General features: G+C 39.9%; 1 protein-coding gene across 3 annotated transcripts; it reads right to left on the bottom strand.

Annotated features, from left to right (window-relative positions):
* Window positions 1–15,971: 15,971 nt before the first annotated feature.
* MRPL42 (mitochondrial ribosomal protein L42) lies at window positions 15,972–23,145 on the bottom strand. Of its 3 annotated transcripts, XM_068401555.1 has the most exons (7): window positions 23,065–23,082; window positions 22,070–22,133; window positions 21,427–21,589; window positions 20,170–20,233; window positions 18,830–18,914; window positions 17,377–17,540; window positions 15,972–16,087 (listed from the first exon to the last, which is right to left on the bottom strand). In XM_068401555.1, exons 2-7 carry the CDS (start codon window positions 22,115–22,117, stop codon window positions 16,042–16,044), a joined length of 570 nt encoding a protein of 189 aa, XP_068257656.1. In that variant the 5' UTR covers window positions 22,118–22,133; window positions 23,065–23,082; the 3' UTR covers window positions 15,972–16,041. The 3 variants fall into 3 exon arrangements, with proteins under 3 accessions (XP_068257656.1, XP_068257657.1, XP_068257658.1); XM_068401556.1 differs by lacking the exon at window positions 22,070–22,133 and having other exon boundaries at window positions 23,065–23,145; XM_068401557.1 differs by lacking the exons at window positions 22,070–22,133; window positions 23,065–23,082 and adding an exon at window positions 22,406–22,575.
* Window positions 23,146–25,010: the final 1,865 nt, after the last annotated feature.

The raw sequence follows: 25,010 nt of genomic DNA, 5'->3' as shown, positions 1-25,010 counted from the left end.
AGAGAAAGCTCCCACAGGGACACTCCTGCCTTGCGTCGTGCTCCCCTGTAACTCCTGAAATTCAACGTTTATTAAAAAAAAAAAAAAAAAAAAATCGTGGAGGACAGTTCCTGAAGGCTTTTGTTAATAGACATTATTTATAATTTTTAATCATAAGGGGATGGGTGAAGAGCATTAGAGTTAATAGTTCTCTTAAAAAATAAGTATTTAGTAATTAAGCAGATTCATCTGAGGAAAAAAATGTGCTTTGTTAAGTGAATTGATGAGTATGGTTTCATCTCTTTGTAATGCCTGGGTGCTTTTGAATTTAATTTATTCAGTGTATGAAAAAAAGGTGGTTTTAATCACTGACAGCACCGCAGATTTAGAATGAGGTCTGAGGAGCAAACATGGGCTTTCTTACTTGAGCATTCTCAGAAATGGTTTAAAACAGTTTAGGTCTTGAAGGTCATTCTTGTTCCTGTTTTCATCCATGCAGTTCAGATAGCCTCAGATTCAGCCTCCAGCGACTCTTGTGGAATCCCCACTAACTTTTCATTGGATAAATACGAACAGGGGAGAGAACGTGTCTGTGTCCTTTGAAATTTAGTTGACAGTTCTGCTATTGATGATATGAGAACTTGCATAAAATCTGATTTACTTTTTCAGAATTACACTGGCTTCACTATGTTCAGAAGAACAAAAAAAAAAGGAATACAGATGTATTTTTATTACTAAAATAATTCCGTACATGTATTTGCAGGCACAGAGCTTTTGCTCAAAAATATGTTATTTTGATGTAATAGTGTTCAAATTAGGGCTATTCCTTTACAGTTCACTAATTCATCTTAGAGAAATGGAACACATCTTGTCTAGATGCAAAGCTGCTTTTCTACAGCTTTGCTGTAGTTCTCTTTCCCTATGTTATTTATTAATGGCATTTTTATGTGGATAGTATCTCAAGACTTCCTTTGCTTCTGCTGTTTATTCGTCACTTGAAGTCACAATAATTTGTTTCTAAAACCACAGCTGGCTGCTATAAAGGCAGAGAGGAAGACCATGATTTATGTGGTGAATGAGAAACAAGAACAGAAGAATGTAATAAATATTTGTTACTTAAAACTTCAGATACAGTTATGAAAAAGGTAGAATAAAAATTAAATAGGCAGTATATCAGCAGGATCTTTCTGAAACAGTTCTGTTAATTTTTTTCCATGAGAAGCTAATGTCTTCTTAAAATAGTACTAAAGATCTGATAAATTTACAAGAGTAATGAAATTCCAACTTAAAAACTGCAAATTGATCTTTAAATGACACTTTTGGCACCTCACAAGAGTACTTTGGTTCACAGTTACCTTTATTCTCTGGTATGAGACTTCCATAAGTACTGTAGGCTCGGTGGAATAAGTTAGTATTTCACTGTTTCTTTCAACAATGTAGTTAGCTGGTTTTCTCCTCTCTCTGCGTGAGTCTTTCACACAGTCACAGGGGAGAAAAAAAATAATTTTTAAGTGTAAGAAAAGGTGATTAAATTAAATTACTTTTGGGATTATGGGCCACATGTGATGCATTAAACTACTTTAAGCTACTTTTAAGCTGCTTTGGCATTAGGATGTTTAATACATACTTGGTCTGCCTCAAGCGTTTTACTATATAAAAAATTAGAATGGAGTAGGAGAAAGATGTGAAATGGAGAAAGAGAAAAGAAGCAGCATGGAGATCGCAGACTCCGAAAACTTAGCTTTCCATCATGTAAACAAAATAAGATTTTTTTTAGTTTGCCATGTAACAAACAGAAATTCTTCCAGAGTCGGTAATATGAAGAGAAAATTAGTTTATACAAATGGGGATTTAAAATTTGTAAGGACAATTCAAACCAAGTGATTTATTTATTTTTAGTCTATAAGTTTTGGGGTGGCAATTCTAGGACAAATATTGCCTGTATGTATACAGTTATGAATGCTTCTGAGCCAGTTTTAGAGCTGTATCATCTGACTGGAGATGAAAGGCACAAACTTAAACAATCTCTGATTTCTTTTCCAGATACTTTCTACTGTGCACTGTTCTGGTTTGGGCAGTATATCACCCATGTAGTAGGTATTTTGAATTGAGATTTAGATTAGTAGTGAAAACATGAACATTAAGAGTTCTTGAAAATCACAAGCAGAATATATTATATTTCTGATTTGTTTTCAAATGTATGTGCTCAAAAAGAGAAGGGGAGGGACAAGTGGATTTATTTTTTATTTTTCCTTTGGGCAAAAATCCCTTTCATGACCAAGGAAGGCAGCAATAACGTTTTTACAATAGTGTGAAGTGCCTGTTGCTAGAAATGATTTTCACTTTGTTCCTGAAAAGTATGCCAAATTTGCTGGAGAGCTAGCGTGCTGATTTATTTATATAACGTGACGTGAGTGGAGGAGGGGGTAATGCATTTTTGGCCCAGCTGATGTTGCTAAATTTGCTTTGATTTGCTGAAAAGGTTTACTGATTTATTTAGCGGGATTTATCTAGTTACCTGAAAGAATACAAGGGGCCTTTCCTTGCTCTCTGCATCTTCACTTCCCAAAGATGCAGCACAGAATATCCATTATCCATGACATACCATGTGGTCAGATGAAATCCGCTTTAGTTAAAAGGCCAGTTATTGCTTATCACATATGTCTATTTATTCACCATGTTTTGACAACTGTTTAGCTGAACTGATCTAAATAACAATGCATAACTGCCACGGTTTCTCAGGCAGCACGTCTGGTTCTCGAGCAGAGAAATATGAATATTGAGCCTTTATCTCAAGCAAATTAGAGTAAGTTAATTGTAGCTCCACACCACGAACAAGGTCCACAATGCGAGCCCTTAGAGAATTTCTCACTCAGCAGTCAGGAGTCAGGTTTGCTTATTTCACAGAGAGTTCCTAAAACATAATAAATACAGCAGAGAGAAAACAAATATTTTCATAAATGGGATCACTCTGCTCTTTCCAGCTGCCTGAGGAACAGAATGTTTTGATGAAATAAATTATGATGTATACCAAACAATTTTACTCTTAACCGGCTGCCACCTTATTTCCTGCCATTTTTATCTATTCAGGTTTAAGCTTTATCTGTCTTAAGAATATACGTTTGGTAAAAGAGAATGATCAGAAATCCAGTGAATAATTTCTATGAATCAGTGGTGTTCTAAAAGAAAACCAGCACTTGTAATTTAAAAGCAAACCATCAAGAAATGGCACTAAGAGAGCAGTACTTTGAAATAACATCCAGATTACTGTCTTTCAGGGATGGTTGAGAAAAAGAAGGATCATTTCCATTAGTTCAGTGGATAGGTAGATGGATAATCACTGGCAAGCATGAAACTCTGACCATAAAACGGTAGCATTTAAATCCTTCTCTCATCTCATCATGTGCTTTATACTATTTAAAAGTTACGGTAGCATCTAAAGGCCTCAACTGCATTGAGTAAGAGGTTATCTAGATGCACTTAGGATCTTTAATTAAAAACATTAAATGTAGTGCTTTTATAGTTTCTCTAATTTACTATTTACAATTTAAAGTAAAACCAAAATAACGTAAAAATAATTTGGCTGGACTTCTTAAGGAAAAGTGGAATGTGGTGACAGAGGGTACTAATATATTTTAAAAAAGATAATTTACACAGCAGTTTTCACCTTACACTATGTTAGGCTTCTTTATTAACAGTGAGCAGAATTCTGTTCTGTCACTTTGTTATTTTGTGAACTACGCAATTTCACTCTGACTAGAATTAGCTAAATATTGCTGAAAGTTACCTGAGGATAATTGGTAAATATACATGCTTTGGCAGCGTTTTCTCCTTATCACGCTTCCTTTTTATTAACACGATAGAAAAAAAGACTACTGGCAAGAACCGTTTTGATAGCAGTCATTTTAAACAACAACTAGGGGAATATTTGCTATGGATTTCAATATTCAGATTATAGTTTAAGATGCTGTGACTGTAATATTTACCTTGGGTTTTGGCTGAGAAAGTGTGTATATCCCTGAGAAAGAGTGCATAGGTGTATATATACACATACACCTAGACGTACACATGTTCACAACCACGCTCTTTGGATTTTTGGATTTTTGGAGAAATGTACACTCTTGTCTCTGTTTTAGAAAAATCCTAGAGATAGCACAGCTGAAAGCACTCTGAAATCTTGCATTCTCGTCCTAGATGCTGCCAGAAAAAACAAGCCTTTTATGCTTGAGGAGCTTGAGATTTGTTCTTGCAGTTGCAAGTCCTACTTCTCAAAGTAAAAGAGAGCAAGTAATGTATGTGAAAAAAGTTTTCCTGACAGACGGCATGCAGGCAGCTCTCCTGTGCTCTGCCAATCCATAAGTAATTAAAGTTCCTTTGTTGGCGAAGAGTCAGTTCTGAAACGAATAAGGAAAATTAAAACAGGTGATGCAGTGGCTATCTCCAAAGGAGAGAGTTTTGAGTGCAAAGTAAAATGAAGATGAAGAAGAAACTGGGTTATACATCTCTGAATAAATGGTCTCCCATCAGAAAAAGATAAATTTTAAATCACTCTTCTAGTTCTTATATTGAAGATGGTTTAATGCACCCAGAGCTATTTGGCCTTGAGGGTGAATTCCTACAATTAAGTGTTTATGATTGAATGTGCTGCCATGGAAAGCAGACAGATGAATATAATTTCAGGAGTACTGTGAATCATTAAATGATTTGTAGAACCTTTTCCTGGGCATGAGCCACTTTTAAATTTCATACTAAGGCTATAATAGGCTTCAGCATGAGGCCTGACGTATTGCTGTATTTAGGAGTTTGAATAACAGGAAAATCAAGATGTACTAATGTGTTTATATAATTTTAAACTTCTTACAGTTAATTGCAAATATGCTGCCCATGGTATGTGCATATGCTGCTTGGATCAAATAGTGTGTTAATTGTTAGTGTCAGGTAATGAACTTAACCTGCCTCTGATGCGTTGGCTCCTTTTGGCTCAAGATAGGTGTGGCTGCTTTCCCCACTTCAGTATAAAGAGAGGCTGGACATGGAATGTGATACAAACCTGAACAGATGACAAGAAAACAGTGCTAGCTGCCATCTACATTCTCTCTCTTTATTTATCATGATTAGTGCTTGTTTTTTGTCAGGAAGGCTCAAGGCATCATCCTATAACTGATTGGCATGTTGGGAGGACGTAAAGTGAAATACAGGCCAGACAGACAGACTGGCATTTTTTGGGCTCAACAGAGGAAATACAGGGCTACTCTTCCTGGTTAAGGAAAGGGCATTGGTCCACAGCTCACCTTTTCTTGGCACTGCCTGTCCATTCCCAGGATTGCTTGCCCCGCCTCTCAGCAGTTTTGCCAGGTATGTGAAATTAAAGCTCAAACAGTAGTAGGTAAAATTGGATAGATTGCTTGAGGCAGTTATTATCTACCCTTATACCGTACCTGAACCGTACCTGAACCGTACCTGAACCGTACCTGAACCGTACCTGAACCGTCCTTCCCATGGCTCTGACAGAGTGCTGCCTGCAGCAGGGATGAGAAATTAACTCACGCATCTCCTCCTAAACAACTTCAGCTTTCAGTCTGGTGTGTTAAGATCAACCTCAATTTCAGCGTGGCTCAAAACTGCGTCGTTCAGGAGCAGCTTCTCGAGGTGTTTGGTCGTGAGGTGGCAAATTCTGTCACAGGGTGGGGTGAATGGTTGGGGATGAGAGTAGTAACTCCTTCAGCCATGTGATTTTAATCCCTTACCATATGTGACTTGAAGTCCTTAGATGCCCTCTGCTGCCATATACCAGAATTAACAGATGGCTCTGTGTAACCAAATTCAGATTTGCTGAAGTTTGTTATATTCTCTCTGTCTTTGTAAATGAATGGGGGAGGGGAACTAATATCCATAATTATTACAAAATATGCAAAACCTGTTTATAAAGTGTGAGTTTGGGCTAGACATCTTTTCTGACTTTCAGTGCCATTGACCTGTATTTCAAAATTTTAACACTATTTTTAGCATTCTCTTCAGAGCTCACGTCTCTGATAAATTATCCCTCTGGGAATCAGTTTGATCCAGAAAGATGCCTGAGGCACAGCAGAATTTTTCCCCAGCATTTCAGGCCACTTCATGCTAGACAGAAGGAAGCTGCAAAACCTGCTGAACAGAAGAGTCTCTGTTCTGGGAAGGACCTAAAGGATGCATTTAACCATTGGATGTATCGTTTGCAAAAGACAGAACAGCAGGCAAGAGTCTATATCGAAAATGGAACACGCATGACATTTGTGTCGCACATTTGACAGTGTTATGACAGCGTTTGTGTGCTGGCAGGCAGAAAGCAATCCCAAGTCAAACAGAACTAATCCTGAAGGGAATCACTCTACAGGCTCTAAGAATCAAGTGTTTCTGCAGTGCTTGAGCTTTAGCTGAGTTGGTTGTATCAACTCCTTTTCCCTCTGTAAGGAAAACCCAGTAAAACAATCACACCTTTAATTCCCCAGCCCAGGTTCCTAACACTGATTTGACTGAGTGGGTTTGGTCCAAACGAAATTAGCAGCCATGTTTTGTGGACATTTTTAGACATGCCTAACCTTTTCTGAGGACAGTCTATCACTGTCATTTTACTCCAGGGGGTTGCCAGGGATGTTAGAGACAGAAGCGGGCACGGCAGGATGGAGCATGAGCTTTCCAGTGGGGCACGTGACAGCGGGGATCTGCTCCAGGTAAGCGAAGGGGTACATGTACATAGGACATGCAGGAGGGCCTCTGCCAGGCTAATGAAAAGATAAAGCATGGGTTCATTGAAGGTGTGAGCGTTCACACTGTGCTTTCTTTTCCCTCCAGCACAGTCTTCCACGTTCAGGCACAGTGGTCTAGAATGTGCTACTTACATTTCTCAGGAGCTTTTGTAATTTTTCCAGAACATAATCTCAAACTAACACAAGTCCACAGCAAAATATTGTGAATGGGGGCTTTGTTCTGTGAGACTATTTCTGAAAATGCCTGGTTCTCTGTTAGCCATTGCATAAAAGGCTGAAACATGAATTTGTTCATATGCTTTTGTTTCCAGCGTGTTCATTCCTTCAAAACCTGCCCTTTCTCCAAGAAATACGTGAAGCTCTTCAAGTCCTCCTGGCAGGTGGGCCATATATTATTATGGTGGCAAACCTGTGAAGCTATACCAATTTATACCACCTAGCAATATGTTCCATTGCATGTATTTTTACTAGATCCACATTTTTCCAATTTCTTCATGTTCTTTCAATGGCATTTTTTTTTCTCTGTCCATCAGGGAGTGGAATCCTGCATCCAGAGAATGTAAGTAACAGCTGTTTCCACTCAATTTGCATTTATATACTTAACACTTCCAAACAGATTATTTCTAGAAGCTTTCACAATCTAGTCAAAATTCCTATTTAGTCAGAGGTACTAGTGAGATGTTAATGAAATCCCTTTGGACTGGCTGATGGAAAAGAGGCATCAACAACAACGAAATTCCCAAACAAGACTGATCAGTTATGTGAGAGTTATACTTCAACAATCAATTGAAGCAGATCTTTTAATCTCCTTGGGCATTTTCAGGATCAGTTCCTTGGGCCGTTCTAAGGGGGTGAGAGTAAGCCAAGTAAGGAGATGAATTGTTAAAAAATCTGTGCTGAACTGATAGTGTATTTCTAGCAAAATTAATCATATGAGTACAGCTGAAAAGGGAAAAAAAAAACCAAAACAACACCTGGCAAGCTAAAGTGAACAGCTTATTTACCAGTGTCACAGATTTTTAAATAAATAAACCCCTTATGTCCTGAGAATAACTGAAAAACAGCTCTTTGTTTTTTGTACCACTATTTGTTGACATTTCACTAGCCCTGAAATGGGAACACAGCATTTTTATTTAGTAATGCCTAAATGAAGATTTTAAGAATTATGTCCAATTATTGTTTTTTTTTTTCTCCAGGAAACTTTGAAAGCCTTTCACTTCATTATTTTGCCAAATGCCTCAACTTGAACCATACCTTTAGATTTCTTTGATCCTCTGAACGCTGAGAATCACAGAACATTGACATTTAGTGACCTTTGGCACGGTTCATTTACTCCAGTGTGGACTGTTGAAGAAGATGCTTGCTCCTAAATCCAGATTTTGTTTGAAGTTATAGAAATGCACTTTCTTCTCTGCATATTTAATTTTGTTTATCCAGAAGGAAAAAAAATCCTTTTATTTTTACAAGAGTCTCAACTGGGGCATCTCTGAACTGGATTGGACAGTCTTGATGTCTCAAGTTGTTTAGAGAGAACAGTAATTATGCATGTGAGTTGCTGTTTTTTCGAGTCTTGGTAAGCCTGTACCAGACTCATTCAGACTTAGTAGTCTGAACAAAAACAATCATCTGAGCTCAGGTTGTCTGTAAAAACGATGTGGGGCCCAACCGCTTGAATTCAGAGGGCATGCTTGTATTTCTAAATAAAAATAGTCCCAGACGCCAAGAGGCTTGGCTTATATTCGTACTAGCTGGGGCTGGTTCCCTCATGACACTCCTATATTCACATTCCGGTACTCCTTGGACTCTTTCTGGTGCCCCTATAGACCCAACATGTAATTGTGATTTTTTGTGTATCTTTCAGTTTGAAGTATGTGAAATTATGTGAAACTCTACTGCAGCCTGGGAGAATGGTGCTTTCCTAGCATGAAAGTTCCATGTTTTGGGATGTGGTAATGTTTGAGAGCGCACAGTCAGCTTGAGCAGTTTAGAAGAGTATGTAGTGTAAAGTCAAACAAGATGTGATCTCGGGAGCAGTGCTTGGTGTGAACTCTCCCTGCAGGGGTGTGCAGCCATTGCTTTAAAGAGGGCTCGGTGGAACGGGGGAAATAACGAAGAGGTGTGGGGATCAGCAGCCGGAGCCTGAGCTTGCTGCCCAGCCTGCAGCAGTAAGGACATGCTCAGAGGGACCCCGAGTATCAGTCTGCTGCTGGCGACCGTCTCTGGCTGAGGCAAAGTGTAGACACAGGTGTTTTGACTGTGGGAGAAACGCTTCACTCTTAAAGAAATTTAGGGCTTCTCATGTATCATTTCCACAAAGTCATGAGTTAAAATCTTGGTCATATTGAAGCAAAACACTCACCCAGTTCCAGCAACTCAAGGTTTTGCCCTTGGTTTGGACAAGGACTGGCTGAGCACTGCATAGGTACTAACCCCAGCTGCTCTCCATCAGGACCACCACTGCTCTGCTCTTCAGAGGTCATTGTGTCACCTTTCAGCCTTACCAGTGGCCTCTTTGGGCTCATTCCAAATCTTTTTCTTCAACAAATGTGGCCATATAAAGTCAATGAATTGTAACCCACGCAGCCAACATACAGCATGTTTATTTTAGTAGATTTGAACATACAAATACATGCTCTAGAAAGGGAATTTCTTTGCCGTTTTTCTTATCTCTGCTTCTGGTGAACTTGCCATGAATTTTGTTTGCACTGTGCCTCCACTCTGGGTGGGAAATCCTTTTTCTTAATCTAATTCTAAAATTTGTGGAACTCGCTGCCACCCTCAGGTTCCCCATCACTAATGCTAGTGTCCTGGTTTGCACTAGGACAGAACCCATTCTCCTTTCAGTTAAGTTTCTTCTAAGTGTAGTTTCTGAAGGTGACTACACTGTGCTTGTTCCCATGGAAACCAGGGTCCTTGCTGGGTCTCTTTGTTCCACAAGTGAAAGGGCTTAAAAGTGTTGCACCTGCAGGGAGGAGGGGACAGGTGACCCAAACCTGACCAACAGGGTATTCCATCCCACCCACATGATATTCAGTTTAAAGCTGAGGGACCAACAAGGGTCATGCTCTCTTCCCCTGTGGCCGGCATCTGCAGAGGTCTCTGCGTGCTCTTCTACCTTTGATCCTGAATCCGGTCCCCACCTGCTGCTGAGTCCAGTTCAGGATGTCCTAGTGCCTGCCCTGCAGCATCAGTGCTGATGTGATTGTCATTGGGGGGGGGGGGGGTGGGGGAAGAGCTCAATAGTTGTTTTGTATACAGTTCGTTATTTATTATACTTTTTTTATTTATTATACTCTTTTAAAAATTATTTATTATTTATTAAAACTGTTTTAACTTTCCAACCTGTAAGTCTCTCTCCCTTTTCTCTTTTCCTTTTCCCTCCTGGGAAGGAAAGGGTTAATAGAGAGCATCTGTTGTCCACATAACAGCCCAGCCTAAATATGAAAAATGGGGTGGGGGGGAAAGAGAGTTTTATAAAGATATGAGGTATTCTTGGAAAATAACAAGTGAAGCCATACGTAAGCCAGTCAGGATTAAAAATTGCAAACTAGCAAAAAAATATGAAAAGCCTTATGCTACTGTATACCGACCATTTGTTACTAATTAGGGGTCAAGGAAAATTTTTTCCTGGCATTAGTTTATTACACAATTGAAATCCTCAGTGTGTCTTAACTAAAGCAGAAGGTAAAGATCGCTGCTGCAGCACAGCTCTGATCCAGCGTAACTCCTACAGATGTTGACCTCAGAAAAATGCTACTTTGCTTATTATTTGTTTAAACAAATACATCATAAATTTGAATAATGAGAAAGACTAGCAGTATTTAAGAAACACTAATCTTTACATTAAACCATAAAGCTCTGGTTTGTTAGCATTCGTGAGTAGGAAATATATCTTTGTACAGTAGGGTCAGGCTTTAATAGTTCCATCTTTTACTTAGGTTAATTTTTATTCTACATGATAATGGCTTAATGGAGTAGCCTAATTAAACAGTCACTTTTCACTGTTCATTTGAATTTTCTGTGATACGGTTATGGTTAAATATGGTTAAACTTTTATTAGTTTTGTCAGAAGAGATGCTAAAAATGAGCTCTTCCAGAATTCTTTTTTTATGATATCTCATATTTCGCTGTAGGGAGATTCTTTTGCTGAGGAACTGTGAATTTTGGTAGGAGTCAAACCTGGCCTTATTTTAAATGGTAAACTGCCTCTGACCCAAGTCTGTTTTTCATCTTGACAAGCAGAAAAGCTGAATATAAGCACAACTGTTTTCTGTATTTATTACTTACTTGATTTTTCAGAAAGACTAGTTGGCAAAGTTTCTCAGCTCTGTGCGCCATTCCAGCCTCCTGTGGTGCCTCTAGGTGATGATAAACTTTGTGATACATTGATTATCATTTCTCACCTACAACATGACACTTTTTTAAGTGGTACTCCAGGCCATGAAATTTTACTTCTCTAGAAGCCCTGCAACACAGAACTGCTGACCAAATGTGCCATTTGGTTCATGCAGCTTCTACATGGCTCCTACCTTCTGATGTGCAGTGTCCTAACAGCTGTAGTTAGATGCAGTGGAACTAATATTCTTTGTAAATTGTATTTAAATTTTCAGAGAATTCTGTGCAAATTTGCTACTTTACTTTTAGGGTGACAGAGCACTGGAACAGGCTGCCCAGGGAGGCTGTGAAGTCTCCTTCTCTGGAGATACTCAAAACCCACCTGGATGTGACCCTGTGCAATGTGCTCTAGGGGAACCTGCTTTAGCAGGGGGTTGGACTAGATGATCTCCAAAGGTCCCTTCCAACCCCAACTATTCTGTGTTTTTTCTAGAAGTATGTAGAGGTAACAGCTGGGATCATGAGCTCATTAGAAGAGGTGCTATAAAGATACATAAAATAAGTATCTTACTTCTCCTGTGACTACACACCGAATTAAACAAAAAAGTAACAGTGTAAGTATTATCTTTTAGCATTGAAGGATTGACTGAATATAAGGAGGCGAGATTAAAATCCTATATACAATTTATTCAAAATTACAAATTAAGTGTGCATGAATTACTCTATACAGAAAGCAAAGAGTTCCTATATATGGACTACATGCTACTGAAGGCTAGCAGAAACAGCAAAAATTATTTTATCTTAAGTGGAGTATTCCACTTTTATATATAGGCTCTCTTAAATTAAAAAAAAAGGTAAGACTGTTTTCATTTGCTATGATACAAGCATCTGAATCTCAACTCAGCTTCATCCTGCCTTCACAGATGAGAAGGAAAAAGCACCTCCAGAGAACAATTTGTGTGACATTCTAGACAGTAAAATCTTAAAATAAGATCAACTGCCTTGTGTAGGTACTTTTTTTGGTGTCAGGGAGCCTACAAAGATTAACTCAGGCTTAGATGTCTAATTAGTAGCTGTCTCCAACTTGGAGATGAATCCAACTTTTAAGTATTGTAGGTACACAGTTTGTCTGATGTTTATTCTAGTCAATGGTGGGCTTTACATCAATTTTATTGTATTGTAGCATTAAACCAAAATAGACATCCTCTATTACAGAAGAGGAATGCGTCTACATCTATTTGATATCTTCATTATATAACTTTGTACTGGTTTTGAGGACTGAATGAGCATGTGAGACATTATAGCAGAGCAGATGCTAAAATTCATAGATTGGAATAACGGAGAAATGCAGTGTTGGCTTTAAACAGCAGTCACTGCTGTGACTTATAACGGAGCTGCAGCAATGATTTATTCTGGTACAGCAGAATTTAGACATGGCAGCTGAAATTCAGACCTACTACAACAGTAAATGGACAAGAACGGAACTGTCCTATAGGGCTGAAAAACTGGGGGGGCAGGAAGGCATGGATGCATGGATGGATGGATGGATAACTGCTCCCTCCATTATGGTCATGAGGAACTGAAGCACAAAGACATGACACTTGTGACTTGGGTGCATTTGGCAGTCAGGTCCCAGTACTGCTCCACCGTTGGCTCAGTTTTTGAAGACAGGAGAGTGACATCTCTGCTACACATTACAGAAGTCAAATCAGTCAAAGCAAACAGGCAAGTCCCGCAAAAGAACCTTTGACCCTTTGAATCCAACAACTTTCAGACCTGCTAAGGAGTTCCTTTTTCTTAAGTACTTACAAATTTAATTAAAGAGCAGCTAATGGATGTCCCTCAGTGTTAAATTTGATGATATAGCTAAATCCTCTGTGGTTTCAGTCAAATCCAGTTGAGTTATTGTGCAAGATTGCCTCCTGGTGGTAGTACCAAGAATCTGCAGAACAACATTTGAACATAGAAAAGGCAAAAACCTGTTTTAAAAGCATGCCTCCTTTTTTAATTCAAGTCTAACTAGAGGAAGTGAAAGAACTTTCTTTTCACTAGGACATCAAGATAAATTGAACTGCAATTTAAATGGTCTGAATTGAGGACAAACTTTTTGACTGAAACAGTTTTCTAATGGCAGGCTGGCAAGCAAAGCCTCAGACTTTTAGTGAGACATTAAAAAAAATCAGTAAGATGTACCCAGCTGTGCCTAGTAAGGTCTGAAACACTTAGTAAGTAACTACTAGATACAAAGGAAATGGCTAGGTGTCTAAAATTGCATACAAAGACACCCAAGCAGACTTAACATTCAGTAAATTCTATGCAACTAAAGTTTTCAAACAAGAGCAACAGACAACCGAAATCCCAAACTAACTTTCAGAGGGGTTATTCTTTTGCATAGAAATGGAAAAAGAGTTGAATGGATGGATGGATTTCTAGTTCCAAGTTTTCAAGTGAAGAGAAACAGATAAAGATAGTTGTTCAAGGCCTAGAAAATCAGATCAGCTTGGAATTACTGTGAGGGTAGGATTTTAATTAGGTTATGCTTCAGGTGACCCAGGAGAAAGATTTAGTAGAAGAGAACATAGAAAGATTGAGAGTGGCAGTGTAATGCAGGGAAAGATTTTAAAATATTGATTTTATTAATTAATGTAGTAATGAAATGGCAGAGGGTACATGTAGTGAACATGTGTTTTAGACTCAGTTTCCAGCAATGCATCAGAAGAGGAAGTACTTTAAAGATAGCAGTCCAGCACATCATAGATTCTTAGCCCTCAAAATGCCTGAAAAGCATCCAAAAATGTTTGGGAAACATTGAGAAATCCAACATTTCCACAGCGATTGTGGATGTCTGATCACAAACAGGGTTTGACAGGCAGGAACAGACAAATGTGGTAACAGAATGTTTCTGTAAAGCAAAATGTCTTAATAGAATTAGGCAGCAAAAAGCAAAAGTATCAGGGAGAAGAAGGGGGAAAAATAATTGAAAGTTTAAATTAATCCAAGGATATCTTTGCTTACACTGGAGTAAAGTCAAATGGTGACAAAGTAGGTCTCAGCTTTCCAAAAATAAAGGGGGCTCGATTTTATGCAGCAAAACATAACAAACACTAAACATGAGCTGTAAGCTTATTGCTTATGGACCAGTGTCAGTATCAGGCACCATGAATTGATGAAAATACTAAAATTCATTGTACTACAAATTACTGAAAGCTATTTTAAAAGTTCTATTCTAGGCAGAAAAAAATCAATATTTTCATGCGATTGAACTTGCAGAGTAAGCAGCGATCCTCCTCATAAACACAATAGACATTCCTTCATGATAGCATGTTTGTTATCACGCGAGCAACACATCGTATAATACGGAGCCAAAATCACTTGGCTGACGTAGGCTCAAACATGGACTCGGCGTATAAGCACAACAGAGAGAGTAAGTAAAACTATTTCATGCTCTGCCTTGATAAGCCATTATCAGCTAACTGGCATTTGGATTTAAAAATGCATTTTAAAAAATAATACCAAGATAAATATTTAGACTAGCTTTACATAAAATTTTCCAGAAGTATTTAAAGGCAGTCTTTTTACACACATCCAAGATGGCTTTTTTCACAATTAAAGGAATTTCAAGGAAAAAAGGTTATTTAGTAATAACTTCAGAAAAGCGAGTGTTCTTTATACTAACAGTGACCAGAATTAGAGACTTTTTATGATACTCAACTTCTAGCCAAATCTGTAGGTAACACATGCTGGCAAAGTGACACTAGACTAACAGAAGAAACAAGAACCTTCCCAGCTTATCCAAGTTGCTTTGGAAAGGAAATACAATAAAAATATATGACATATATGGTATAATTATTTTCTGACTATTTATTAGGATCTGCTAAGATCATGTAATGAAGTCACTGGGATCTCTGCAGAGGCACAGTGTACCAAGCTAGCCCTTTGTGTCAGAAGGCTGATGCCTAAAATTGGGGACTGGAGTAGGGAATCTCCTTTTCCTGAGGAAAAAAAAAATGCTAGGTGACACAGAATATTATAACAGCAGAAACATTTAAGCACCACAAAATGCTAAAACTATGAAGTAGAATCAAGCCACACTTCTTTAATTTAAAGCATTTTATATAATAAAGGACCCATCGTTTCCCCTAGGTAAGCTAGCAAGCTGGGAGTCTTCACCAATTACCTTGCTGAGGCAGAGAACTCCTCCCCTGGGCTACAGCTATTCCAGTTTATATACAAACATAGCATCCTCACTGAACAGGAGTTGGGGTGGAGTTAAAAAAAAAAAAAAAAAAGCCCACGAACCACGAACACACACGGAAGTTCTTTTCAGAGATTTGGAAGAGCAAGTCATTATGCCTTGGAAGCTACAATTTAACCACGTTGGCCAGTTTTCAGTACATGACAATAGTTTTAAATACAATCACTTGGCTGATGTAGGATTAAACATGGAATCAGATCTCTTACAAGTGTCACAGAAGAAGCAAAACTATTTCATAATTTTCATAAATACCTTGTATAATATTTTTCATCAATACTATTTCATTAATACCTCAGTATTCAAGCTCACCTGCATTTCAGTTACTAGATTTCTAAGAAAAAAAAAAAAATCCCCAAAATAACACCAAATCCTCACGTGTTCAGTTCTGGACTTCCCATTTCAACATACTGCTTCTATGCATTCATTTCACCAGCGATAAGTCTCTGACCTGGTTTAATCGGAGCACTCCAATCACCTGTCACATCCAGCTCTAAGCCTAGCACGTTCCCTGACCGTGCAAGTACAAAAGCCTTCACTGGATCCTTGTTTCAGTAGTGCCATTTTGTTTTTCTGTCAACTAGTTGAAGTAGAAAATAACAGTCAAATTTAGTGAAGCATGTTTCAGTTATAGCACTCACACAGAATTGCCAAACATCTCACTTTCTGTAATTTTTATTTCCAATAGAGATTAATAGCAAAGTGCTGATGAACAAGGAGTTATCTTAATTATCTGTCTTTAGGAGGATTAGGATTCTTGCGTCTTCTATGATACCTAAAAGAAAAAAAAGACTGCAGTGAATGCAAGCTTTGGACAGTCTGTGATTCCTGATATCCTTCCCCTCAGTGAGTGGTCTGGAGGTTACACAAGTAAGAGAAACACAAAATCCACGAGCACAACCCATCACCACTCATTAGATGTCATCTCTTTTGTTCATGGAGTTACATAATGCTACTCATTTCTATCGCTACATCTGCTACAAGCACGCAATAATCCAATCAGTTCTATGGCTGAATAGGTACGAAGGCTGCTGGTTATTCTTAATCCTTTGTGCGAAGTTAATTTTATTACATGGTCGGCTTTTCCTGTAGCTAAAGTGATTGCTACAGAACAAAGAGATTTTATGTTTAAAGGGGTTAAGCTAGACTATACGTTAAATAGTGTAATATTTTGCAGACAAACTAAAAAACAAACTCTTCACTAACTAAAAAATGATCCCTACTTCCTCTTAATTGCCCACCCTAAACCATGCAGATCCTGTTTGATGCTCATTAAAGTGACAGCTACCCTTTGGGCCATAGAAAATTCTATCATTCCACTCCTTTTATCTACTCCCAAAACACAATAATTAAAAAGTTTTCTGTGGACCAAAAAAAAAAAAAAAATCTGCCTGTATCAAGTCTCCGTAGCTATAAAATAAGCAGCTACCAAAAGGTGTAGTAACATCAACTGGAAAGGAGTAACACAAACTAGAATGCCATTTGTTTCCAGTGGTATATCTGAATGTATATAGTTCCTCTGTAAGCTCACCCATGCATATCGGCACCTCTCCTCCTCCTAGGTTTCCGAGTACACAGCACACCAAGGTGCACTTTTCACCATTTCAAATTAAAAATCTCTACTATTCTCAAGTCTGAGAACCATCCCATTTAAGTTTTTTTCTGAAAAGTTTATAAGGAATAGCCAATGCATGTTTCCAAGCTGTATTTGGTTATATCCATTGAGGGTATTTTACATAGTAGACTCTTATGCTGACTTCACTTATGCAACTTTAGTAAGTCACCTGAACCAGCAGCTAACGAGATGGTATGAGAAATTCCTACTTCATGATATATTTTACAAAAAAAAAGTTACAAAGGCCACCAAAGGGGCAATGTTAAAAAGACCTCACGAAATACCGTCTTCCATTTACACAACACTGCATTTAACAGGTTATGCAGTAGCCCATGTGCTAACAGTATCTTGTCTCACATGACTTATCCTAGGTTGAATCTAGTCATTAGATTATTCCTATATCTCCTTTTACATCCCAAAGGAACAAATATTGAAAAGAAAATACTTACTGTCCCACAGGATACCAGCGATGTTTTGTCGTATAAAACATTTTGCTGAGCTCTTCGATTGTAGGACCTGTGTTGTTCTTTAGCTCATTTTCATTCAATCTGGATTTCAAAACTTGATCAAGGGTTTCTTCTTTATTATTCACTGGATCTGGCCGTGGTATGGGCTATAAAAACAGCAATGTATATATTTCCTTTTTCTCCTTTTTTTGAGACAAATGAAAAGCCAAGCTACGTAGATAGCATTACAATTTTGTCTTAACAGCTGAAACCAAAGGAATACAGAAGAATACTTGTAATTGTAAAGGCTGTTTACCACCCCACCCCCACAACAAAACCACATCACTGTGGAGCAGATGTCTAGCAACATCTAATTACCCCAGGTGCTACAGCTGATTACCCTACCCCTAAAATCAGCACTGCTGTCATCATTACTGCTGATCTCATCCTTACAATTCACTAGCTGAATCATAAGCTTCAGTTCTACTAATACAAAAGTACTCATATTATTCCTATTTCGAAATTTATTCATAGTGATGATCATCATCACTAAAATAGCTTTTAAATGATTTGTACCTCGGAGAAGAATGTCACTTCCTAATTGTTTGTGCATCTGCTAAGACCAAGATGTTTGTTCTCAACATGAAACCTAACTACTAGCACTGTTACAAATATTTTTCCTTGTTTTAGTCTTTTACACCTGTTTTTCCCGAGACATACAACTGATTTTAAATTTAAAGATACTGATATGTAACTTGCAGGCAAAGAGTGGTAAAATGTTTTAAGTTCTCCATGAAGAACTTTCACATTGGGTACTTCAGCAACACAGCTACCATTTGCAGTATTTTACTAGCATGTGAGAACTGGAAATTGAAAGAAAAAGCATACACTAGAAAAGTTTACCTAGACTTACTTTCATCAGTGTAAAGAACACATTGAAAGTACTACTGATAGATAAAAATTCCATGTTTAAAGTTTTTTGTGGCATTTATGAACCCAGAGTGCTAAATGGAATTCAAAGTGTGAGTTGAAGAAAACAGCAGCACTTCTTTACATCCTCTTGCCCAGACTGCTGCATCCGTACACAGCAGGATGTGTGAGCTATAACCTGCATTCCAAACATCCTCTTTGAATACACTCACAGACAGACAGTACTTTTCTCTGTACAAGTGCACAAGTATTTGAGTGCCTCATTTAATTCTGTTTGAGTCACTTAATACGCTGTGGTAGCTGAGCATTTCTTACTCTGCAGCTTTCCTTCAATTCAACTAAAAATAAGGTCCTCCTCATGGCAGCAGCTATATTCATCATTCACTTACTTCACAGACATGCTGGTAACGTAATGAAAAGTACCTCGGTATTTTAAATTAAAAAAAGATGCCCTAAAGACTCAAAATTATGAACTACTTATGCCGCTACATGAGCAAGAAATATAAATGTGTACATTTGGACCTACTTTTGTATGCTCGTATGGAATCTCAAGCGAAGGGTGGTAGCAGACAATGGTCTTCAAATCTGATGTCACTGCAAGTTCCACTTTGCTATAAAAATAAAAACTTACACTCTTCAATATATCCCTTAAAATTTGTAGAAACACTGAGCAACTGAACAGCCCAAGTCACAAAGAAAACCAGATTTGACCCTGCATTTATGAATTCTTAAGAATCTTCTATAAAATAAACCCTTATAAAATAATGGTCACAAATACTTGATCTGAACTTCCCCCACCCCCAAGCCATCTTCATGTTTCTTTTTTGGATGGAGAGGAAAAAGGCTAAAATAAGGTATTAAAGATAGCTGGAAATACAGGTTGGAAAAACATCTTTAACACTTTGAATAATTAAATATAAAACTGTAGCAACAGAGGGGGGTAATGATCATTAGTGATACCTACGACATCAGGCCATAAAGGCCTGATGGCACGTACAATAAGTATGGCACCTTCAAAAGAAAGAACATAAAGCTCTGTTTGGGGTTCCAGCTTTTACATTTGGTAAAAGTTGATGAGAATGATGTACAAAAAGTCGTACTAAGAGACTCCTTGAGGAAGTATGAATGATTCTTTTCTCACCTTCCTTCCTTATTAACTTCCATGACACATTAGTTTCCTAAAACCTTGTATGACACAGATGCTGCATTTCTCACTATATTTCATAGAATCACAGAATGGTTTGGGTTGGAAGGGACCTTAAAGATCATCTAGTTCCAACCCCCTGCCACAGGCAGGGACACCTTTCCGCTAGACCAGGTTGCTCAAAGCCCCATCCAACCTGGCCTTAAACACGGCCAGGGAGGGGGCAGCCGCAACTTCTCTGGGCAACCTGTTCCAGTGTCTCACCACCCTGACCGTAAAGAATTTCTTCCTAATATCTAATCTAAATCTACCCTCTTTCAGTTTAAAACCATTCCCCCTCGTCCTGTACCATCTTTTCCGGTTTCTACTCAAGTTTCCCATGCAGCAGCACAAAAATTCCTGGACTTCATCTTAACAACAAGCATCAATGAAAATGACTGTTCTTAGCTACTTCTGCTCTTCCACAAACAAAACTGGAGGGTACTGGGGTCATCACCATGTTTAGAATTAGTCTGGCATGATTTTTCACTACGCTTATTTTTTCAAATCTTAACTTCACAATCACTATGATGGGAAATGGTACTTTAGTTAAAATTATTACATATACCCAAAACGGGCAGAAGATGTATCTGATACCATTATATGGCAACTTCACGATAAAGAAAGTAGCCCTGGAATAAATGTTACATGAAAAGGTCACACATCAAAGCACATTTAAGTACCAATTGTAGTCTTCAGGGAGAACAGAGTATGTAGATTTATGGCAAGCATGATACACAGCTCCATCTGCAAAACATGTAAAGAACACTAATGTAAAAACAGAGCTGTGCCAAATTTAAGAATGTTTACATTTTCATTCCATCCTAAACCTTAATCAGAGATTATAATCATACTCTGTTTTAGATTAACAAAACCCAAATACTGTCTAAACAGAAGTTCACTTTGCTACACAGATTTCTAGTGCAATCAAAAAATACAGTATCTAGGTAGCAATGGCCTATGTTTACCTTTCCAATTGTACTCTTTTCCTAAGAAAAATCACAGTATGAACAAAATACCTACAGATTTCACCATTAGAGCATATTCTTTATATACGCAAAGAACATTACCTTATGACTTACAGGGAAGATCATAATTTCATTCATAGCAATATGTATTATAAAAACCAAATTTGTACTTTGCTGGTGACTGCTATATATGCTATACAAAACACAAAACTATAATGTCTTGGCTGTTGTAACACTAGAGAACTTCACCCCTTTCCCCAGGTTCCTGCTGCTCCAAGGAAAGCAATCACAAGAATTACAAGTGGTAGAGAAGGCCAACAGCATCCAGGACTGTACTAAGCGTACTGAGGGAAGGGATTATCTGCCTCTACTCAGCACCTGTTAGACCACATGTGAATACTATGGCCAGTTTGGGGCCCTTTAATAAAAGGGAAACTTGAACGAGTTCAGCAAAGGCCCACCAAGAGGGTCAGGGACTGCAGTACCTTCCCCGTGGGGAGAGGCTGAGGGACCGCAGCTGGCTCAGCCTGGAGCCTATCTTTTCTCCCCTACATCTTTCTATGACATCTAAAGCACGGACAAAATCTAAGAAATGATATTGCCTGTTTTCACTTGTTCTCTGTTTATGTTAAATAATGAGATTCTACTGTAGCCTTTTCTCACCACTGTTTGTAAGTCTGAAAAAATAAATTTAAATCTTCAAATACAATCAGCGGTAAGAAGGGTGGTATTTACAAGCTAATTCATAAATTAGAGAGGCATCATATGTGGGACCATGGAAGCTTTAAAAGAAAAAAATAAGATATCCTTTAATTATTAGCAGAGAACACGGAATATCAGACTTGATTCTGTTCAAACAAAAATTCACTTCTACGCTTCCATTACTTTAAATAGTATAGAAAAAAGGCTCTCAAAGAACAAATTTTAATATGACTTCTACTTCATTCTAGTAGTGATTTCATCACTACTTACTCTGCAGTGGGGCCTGCTTACAGGTTGCTACTGAACGCATCCAAAAGAAGTTGGACCACGCAGTTCTAAGTGATGTTGCCATGCTGACAGCAGAGAGGAAACCAGTCCTAGACAAGATGGAACTCAAACGGACAACGTATCCTTTTTTTCTGCAGAACACCCTCTGAAAGAAACCAGTTTCGTAACTGTTCAGGGTACAAAAGACCAACAATTTAAATTCTTGACTATCTTAAGGAAAAATAAAATTTGTGCAGTATATTCCTCAGTTGTTTAGAAGTCCTCATTATTTAAGATACTGGCACCTGCCTCCTTAATAGTCAAATGTGTTACAAGACTTTATTTACAGAGAGGTACTCTTTGAAGGTACCTCATTAACTTTGAAGAAAGTTTTCAAGCTTGGGGCTTCTCAGTTTTTCTACTGGAACTTGCCCACCTAAATTTTGCATCCTTCCTTCTGTGCGCTCCACAGAATTACTCCTGAAACATGCTTTTCTTGTTCACGATGTAAATATCAACACTCAGTACAAAAACAGAAGTGCTTATAAATAACACTTGCTTTAGTTAACAAACTGTCTAGATGCAGTTGGTTTCATCCATCTCAAAACCAATACACCTAAAAGCTACAAAACACCATTTGGAATACCTTAAGTATTACCCCAAATTTCACAGAAGCAGAAGGACACATAAACATCTTCAGTTTTCATTGTCTACAGAAAAAAAAATGCTTCAAAGAGAAACTTATAATGATCCTTAATAAAACCATATTTTGAGACAGTTTAAAGGCATACTCATAAAAAAAAAAAGAGACATAAAAAAGGTCTCTTTAAAACTACTTTGTATTTAGCACTTACGAACACCACCAGAAGTGTGTATTTTAGAATTTCTACAGATAATTATTCATAGTTTTCTTTACTTGTGACAAGTGCTGTTGAAGTTAGAGAATGCTAACACAGCATCTGCTCAGCTGCTCATAACTTGCCTTTGAAAGCTCGTTAACAGAAAAGGCGAGAAGAACATGGTGGATCTGGGCCACCTTGTCAAAGGATGGGGTTCAAGCACTGGCCCATTCTCGACCTCATTCGAGGACCACTACAGTTTAAATCGGGACAATCCCATCCCTGAGACAGCACACAGAACAATCCTAAAGATCTGTCAGCAACGAGCAGAAATACAAAACCTGACACTTCAATTATTGCAGAAAATATTTAGCTTAAACAAAAAGGTCATTAATCCGTCTAAGCAAGCAAAAGAGTACCCGTTATAAAAACAGATCTGCAGGCTATTAAAAAAAAAATCTGAGTGCGAAACGCAGCGATTTAACTCCTCTGAAAGCATATAAACTCCCTTCCTCGGGCCCATTTCGAGGCCTGGCCTGCGGCTCCCCCGCATCGGCCGGGCACGCCTGGTCATCAACGGCAAAAACAAGGCGGGGGCTGTGGGCGGAGCGCTGCGGAGCGCGACCCTCAGGCGAAGCAGCCCTGCCCGCGGCCGCCCTGCCCGGCCCGGCCCGGCCCGCGGACACCAGCGCAGAGCGCAACAGCCGAACCCAACAACCGCAGACAGGAGGGAACCGCCACCGCCTCCTTCCCTCGCCTCCGGCCACGATAGCGCGACAAGCTGCCCCGGCGCAGCAGTTACCCGTGCGGAGCCCCCCGTCTCCTCACGGGCCCGCCGACCGCCGCAGCACCGGAAGTGGCACTGAGCGCCCTTCCGGTTCCGCCGGCGGCCCGCCCCGCGGCACTCCGGGAGACGTAGTGCGGGCGGGGCCTACCCCAGGCGAGGCGCCGGCGCATGCATCCGTGCCCGGCGCCGGCGCATGCATCCGTGCCCAGCGCCGCCCCGGCCCCGGCGGCAAACCCTGAGGCATTTCAAAGTACGGCTGCGACGACAGCGAGCCGCCCCTTGGCCGGCGGAGGCGGGCAGGGCCAGGGCAGGGCAGGGCAGGGGTGAGCGGGGGGACACGCAGCGCTCGTCCCCGCCCTCGGGGCTCCCCGACGGCCCCGGTGCTGAGCGCGTTTCGGGGGGCAGCGGACTGCTCCGATACCCGCAGCGGGGGGCTGTTAGGGCACCCCGGCGTCGGCAGCAGCTCTTCAGCCAGGGAAGAGGGCGCGAAGTACCCGGCAAGGGGCGGCGGCGCACCTGCCTGTCCAGGGGACATGCCGTCCGTCGTGTTAGGTTAGCTGCAAACTGACCCCCTCTAATCCTATAATTTGAAGGGACATCTCTAGCACTATGGGTTATGTCACAAGCCTGTGAGCGTAGCCTGATTGCTTTCCAGGTTAAATTACACAGTGGCTGCAGCAGCTCCCTCTGTTCACCCTGCCAAGCCTTCGCAGTACCTGTAATACCTTTTTGGGGTACCTATATACCTGATACGGGGAAGACCTGGGGTTTATGTACGTGAAAGAGCACATCTCAGATATTTAAGGCATGCAGAAAACTCACCTGAATGCCCCAGGCACACTGCTGCTCTGGGGCTACTTGCTTTGCTGCTTTTGGAGACTGAGTCACAAACCGCTTCAAAGACAATGTTACATTTACACAACACTGATAAAAGACAAGAAGTAGAGACAAAAATCAATTCTCTGACCTGCTGCTCTAGTACCATCATTCCCATCAAGTTTCCTTGTGCAGCTACAGAGGGGTGTGATCTGGGCTCAAGCACCAAACAGAAGCAACGCAGTTCTACGTATCTTCTGCTGTGTACCAGCTCATCGTTCCCACAAGGAAATCCTTGTACTAGGATGAGGGCAGTCCTTGGATGAACGACAGCCTTTTGAAGCTGAATACAAGTCACAGAATCACAGAATCACAGAATGTTAGGGATTGGAAGGGACCTCGAAAGATCATCTAGTCCAATCCCCCTGCCGGGGCAGGATTGCCTAGACCATATCACACAGGAACGCGTCCAGGTGGGTTTTGAATGTCTCCAGAGAAGGAGACTCCACAACCTCTCTGGGCAGCCTGTTCCAGTGTTCAGTCACCCTTACAGTAAAGAAGTTTTTCCTCAAATTTAAGTGGAACCTCCTGTGCTCCAGCTTGCACCCATTGCCCCTTGTCCTGTCAAGGGATGTCACTGAGAAGAGCCTGGCTCCATCCTCTTGACACTTGCCCTTTACATATTTATAAACATTAATGAGGTCACCCCTCAGTCTCCTCTTCTCTAAGCTAAAGAGACCCAGCTCCCTCAGCCTCTCCTCATAAGGGAGATGTTCCACTCCCTTAATCATCTTCGTGGCTCTGCGCTGGACTCTCTCTAGCAGTTCCCTGTCCTTCTTGAACTGAGGGGCCCAGAACTGGACACAATACTCCAGATGCGGCCTCACCAGGGCAGAGTAGAGAGGGAGGAGAACCTCTCTTGACCTGCTGACCACACCCCTTCTAATACACCCCAGGATGCCATTGGCCTTCTTGGCCACAAGGGCACACTGCTGGCTCATGGTCATCCTGTTGTCCACTAGGACCCCCAGGTCCCTTTCCCCTACGCTGTTCTCCAACAGGTCTGTCCCCAACTTGTACTGGTACATGGGGTTGTTCTTGCCCAGATGCAGGACTCTACACTTGCCCTTGTTATATTTCATTAA

This window comes from Nyctibius grandis, chromosome 5 (genome assembly GCF_013368605.1).
Source record: "Nyctibius grandis isolate bNycGra1 chromosome 5, bNycGra1.pri, whole genome shotgun sequence".
Taxonomy (NCBI): Eukaryota; Metazoa; Chordata; class Aves; order Nyctibiiformes; family Nyctibiidae; genus Nyctibius; species Nyctibius grandis.
Note: the sequence above shows the minus strand (reverse complement) of the source record. Positions and strands in the feature narration are given on the sequence as shown.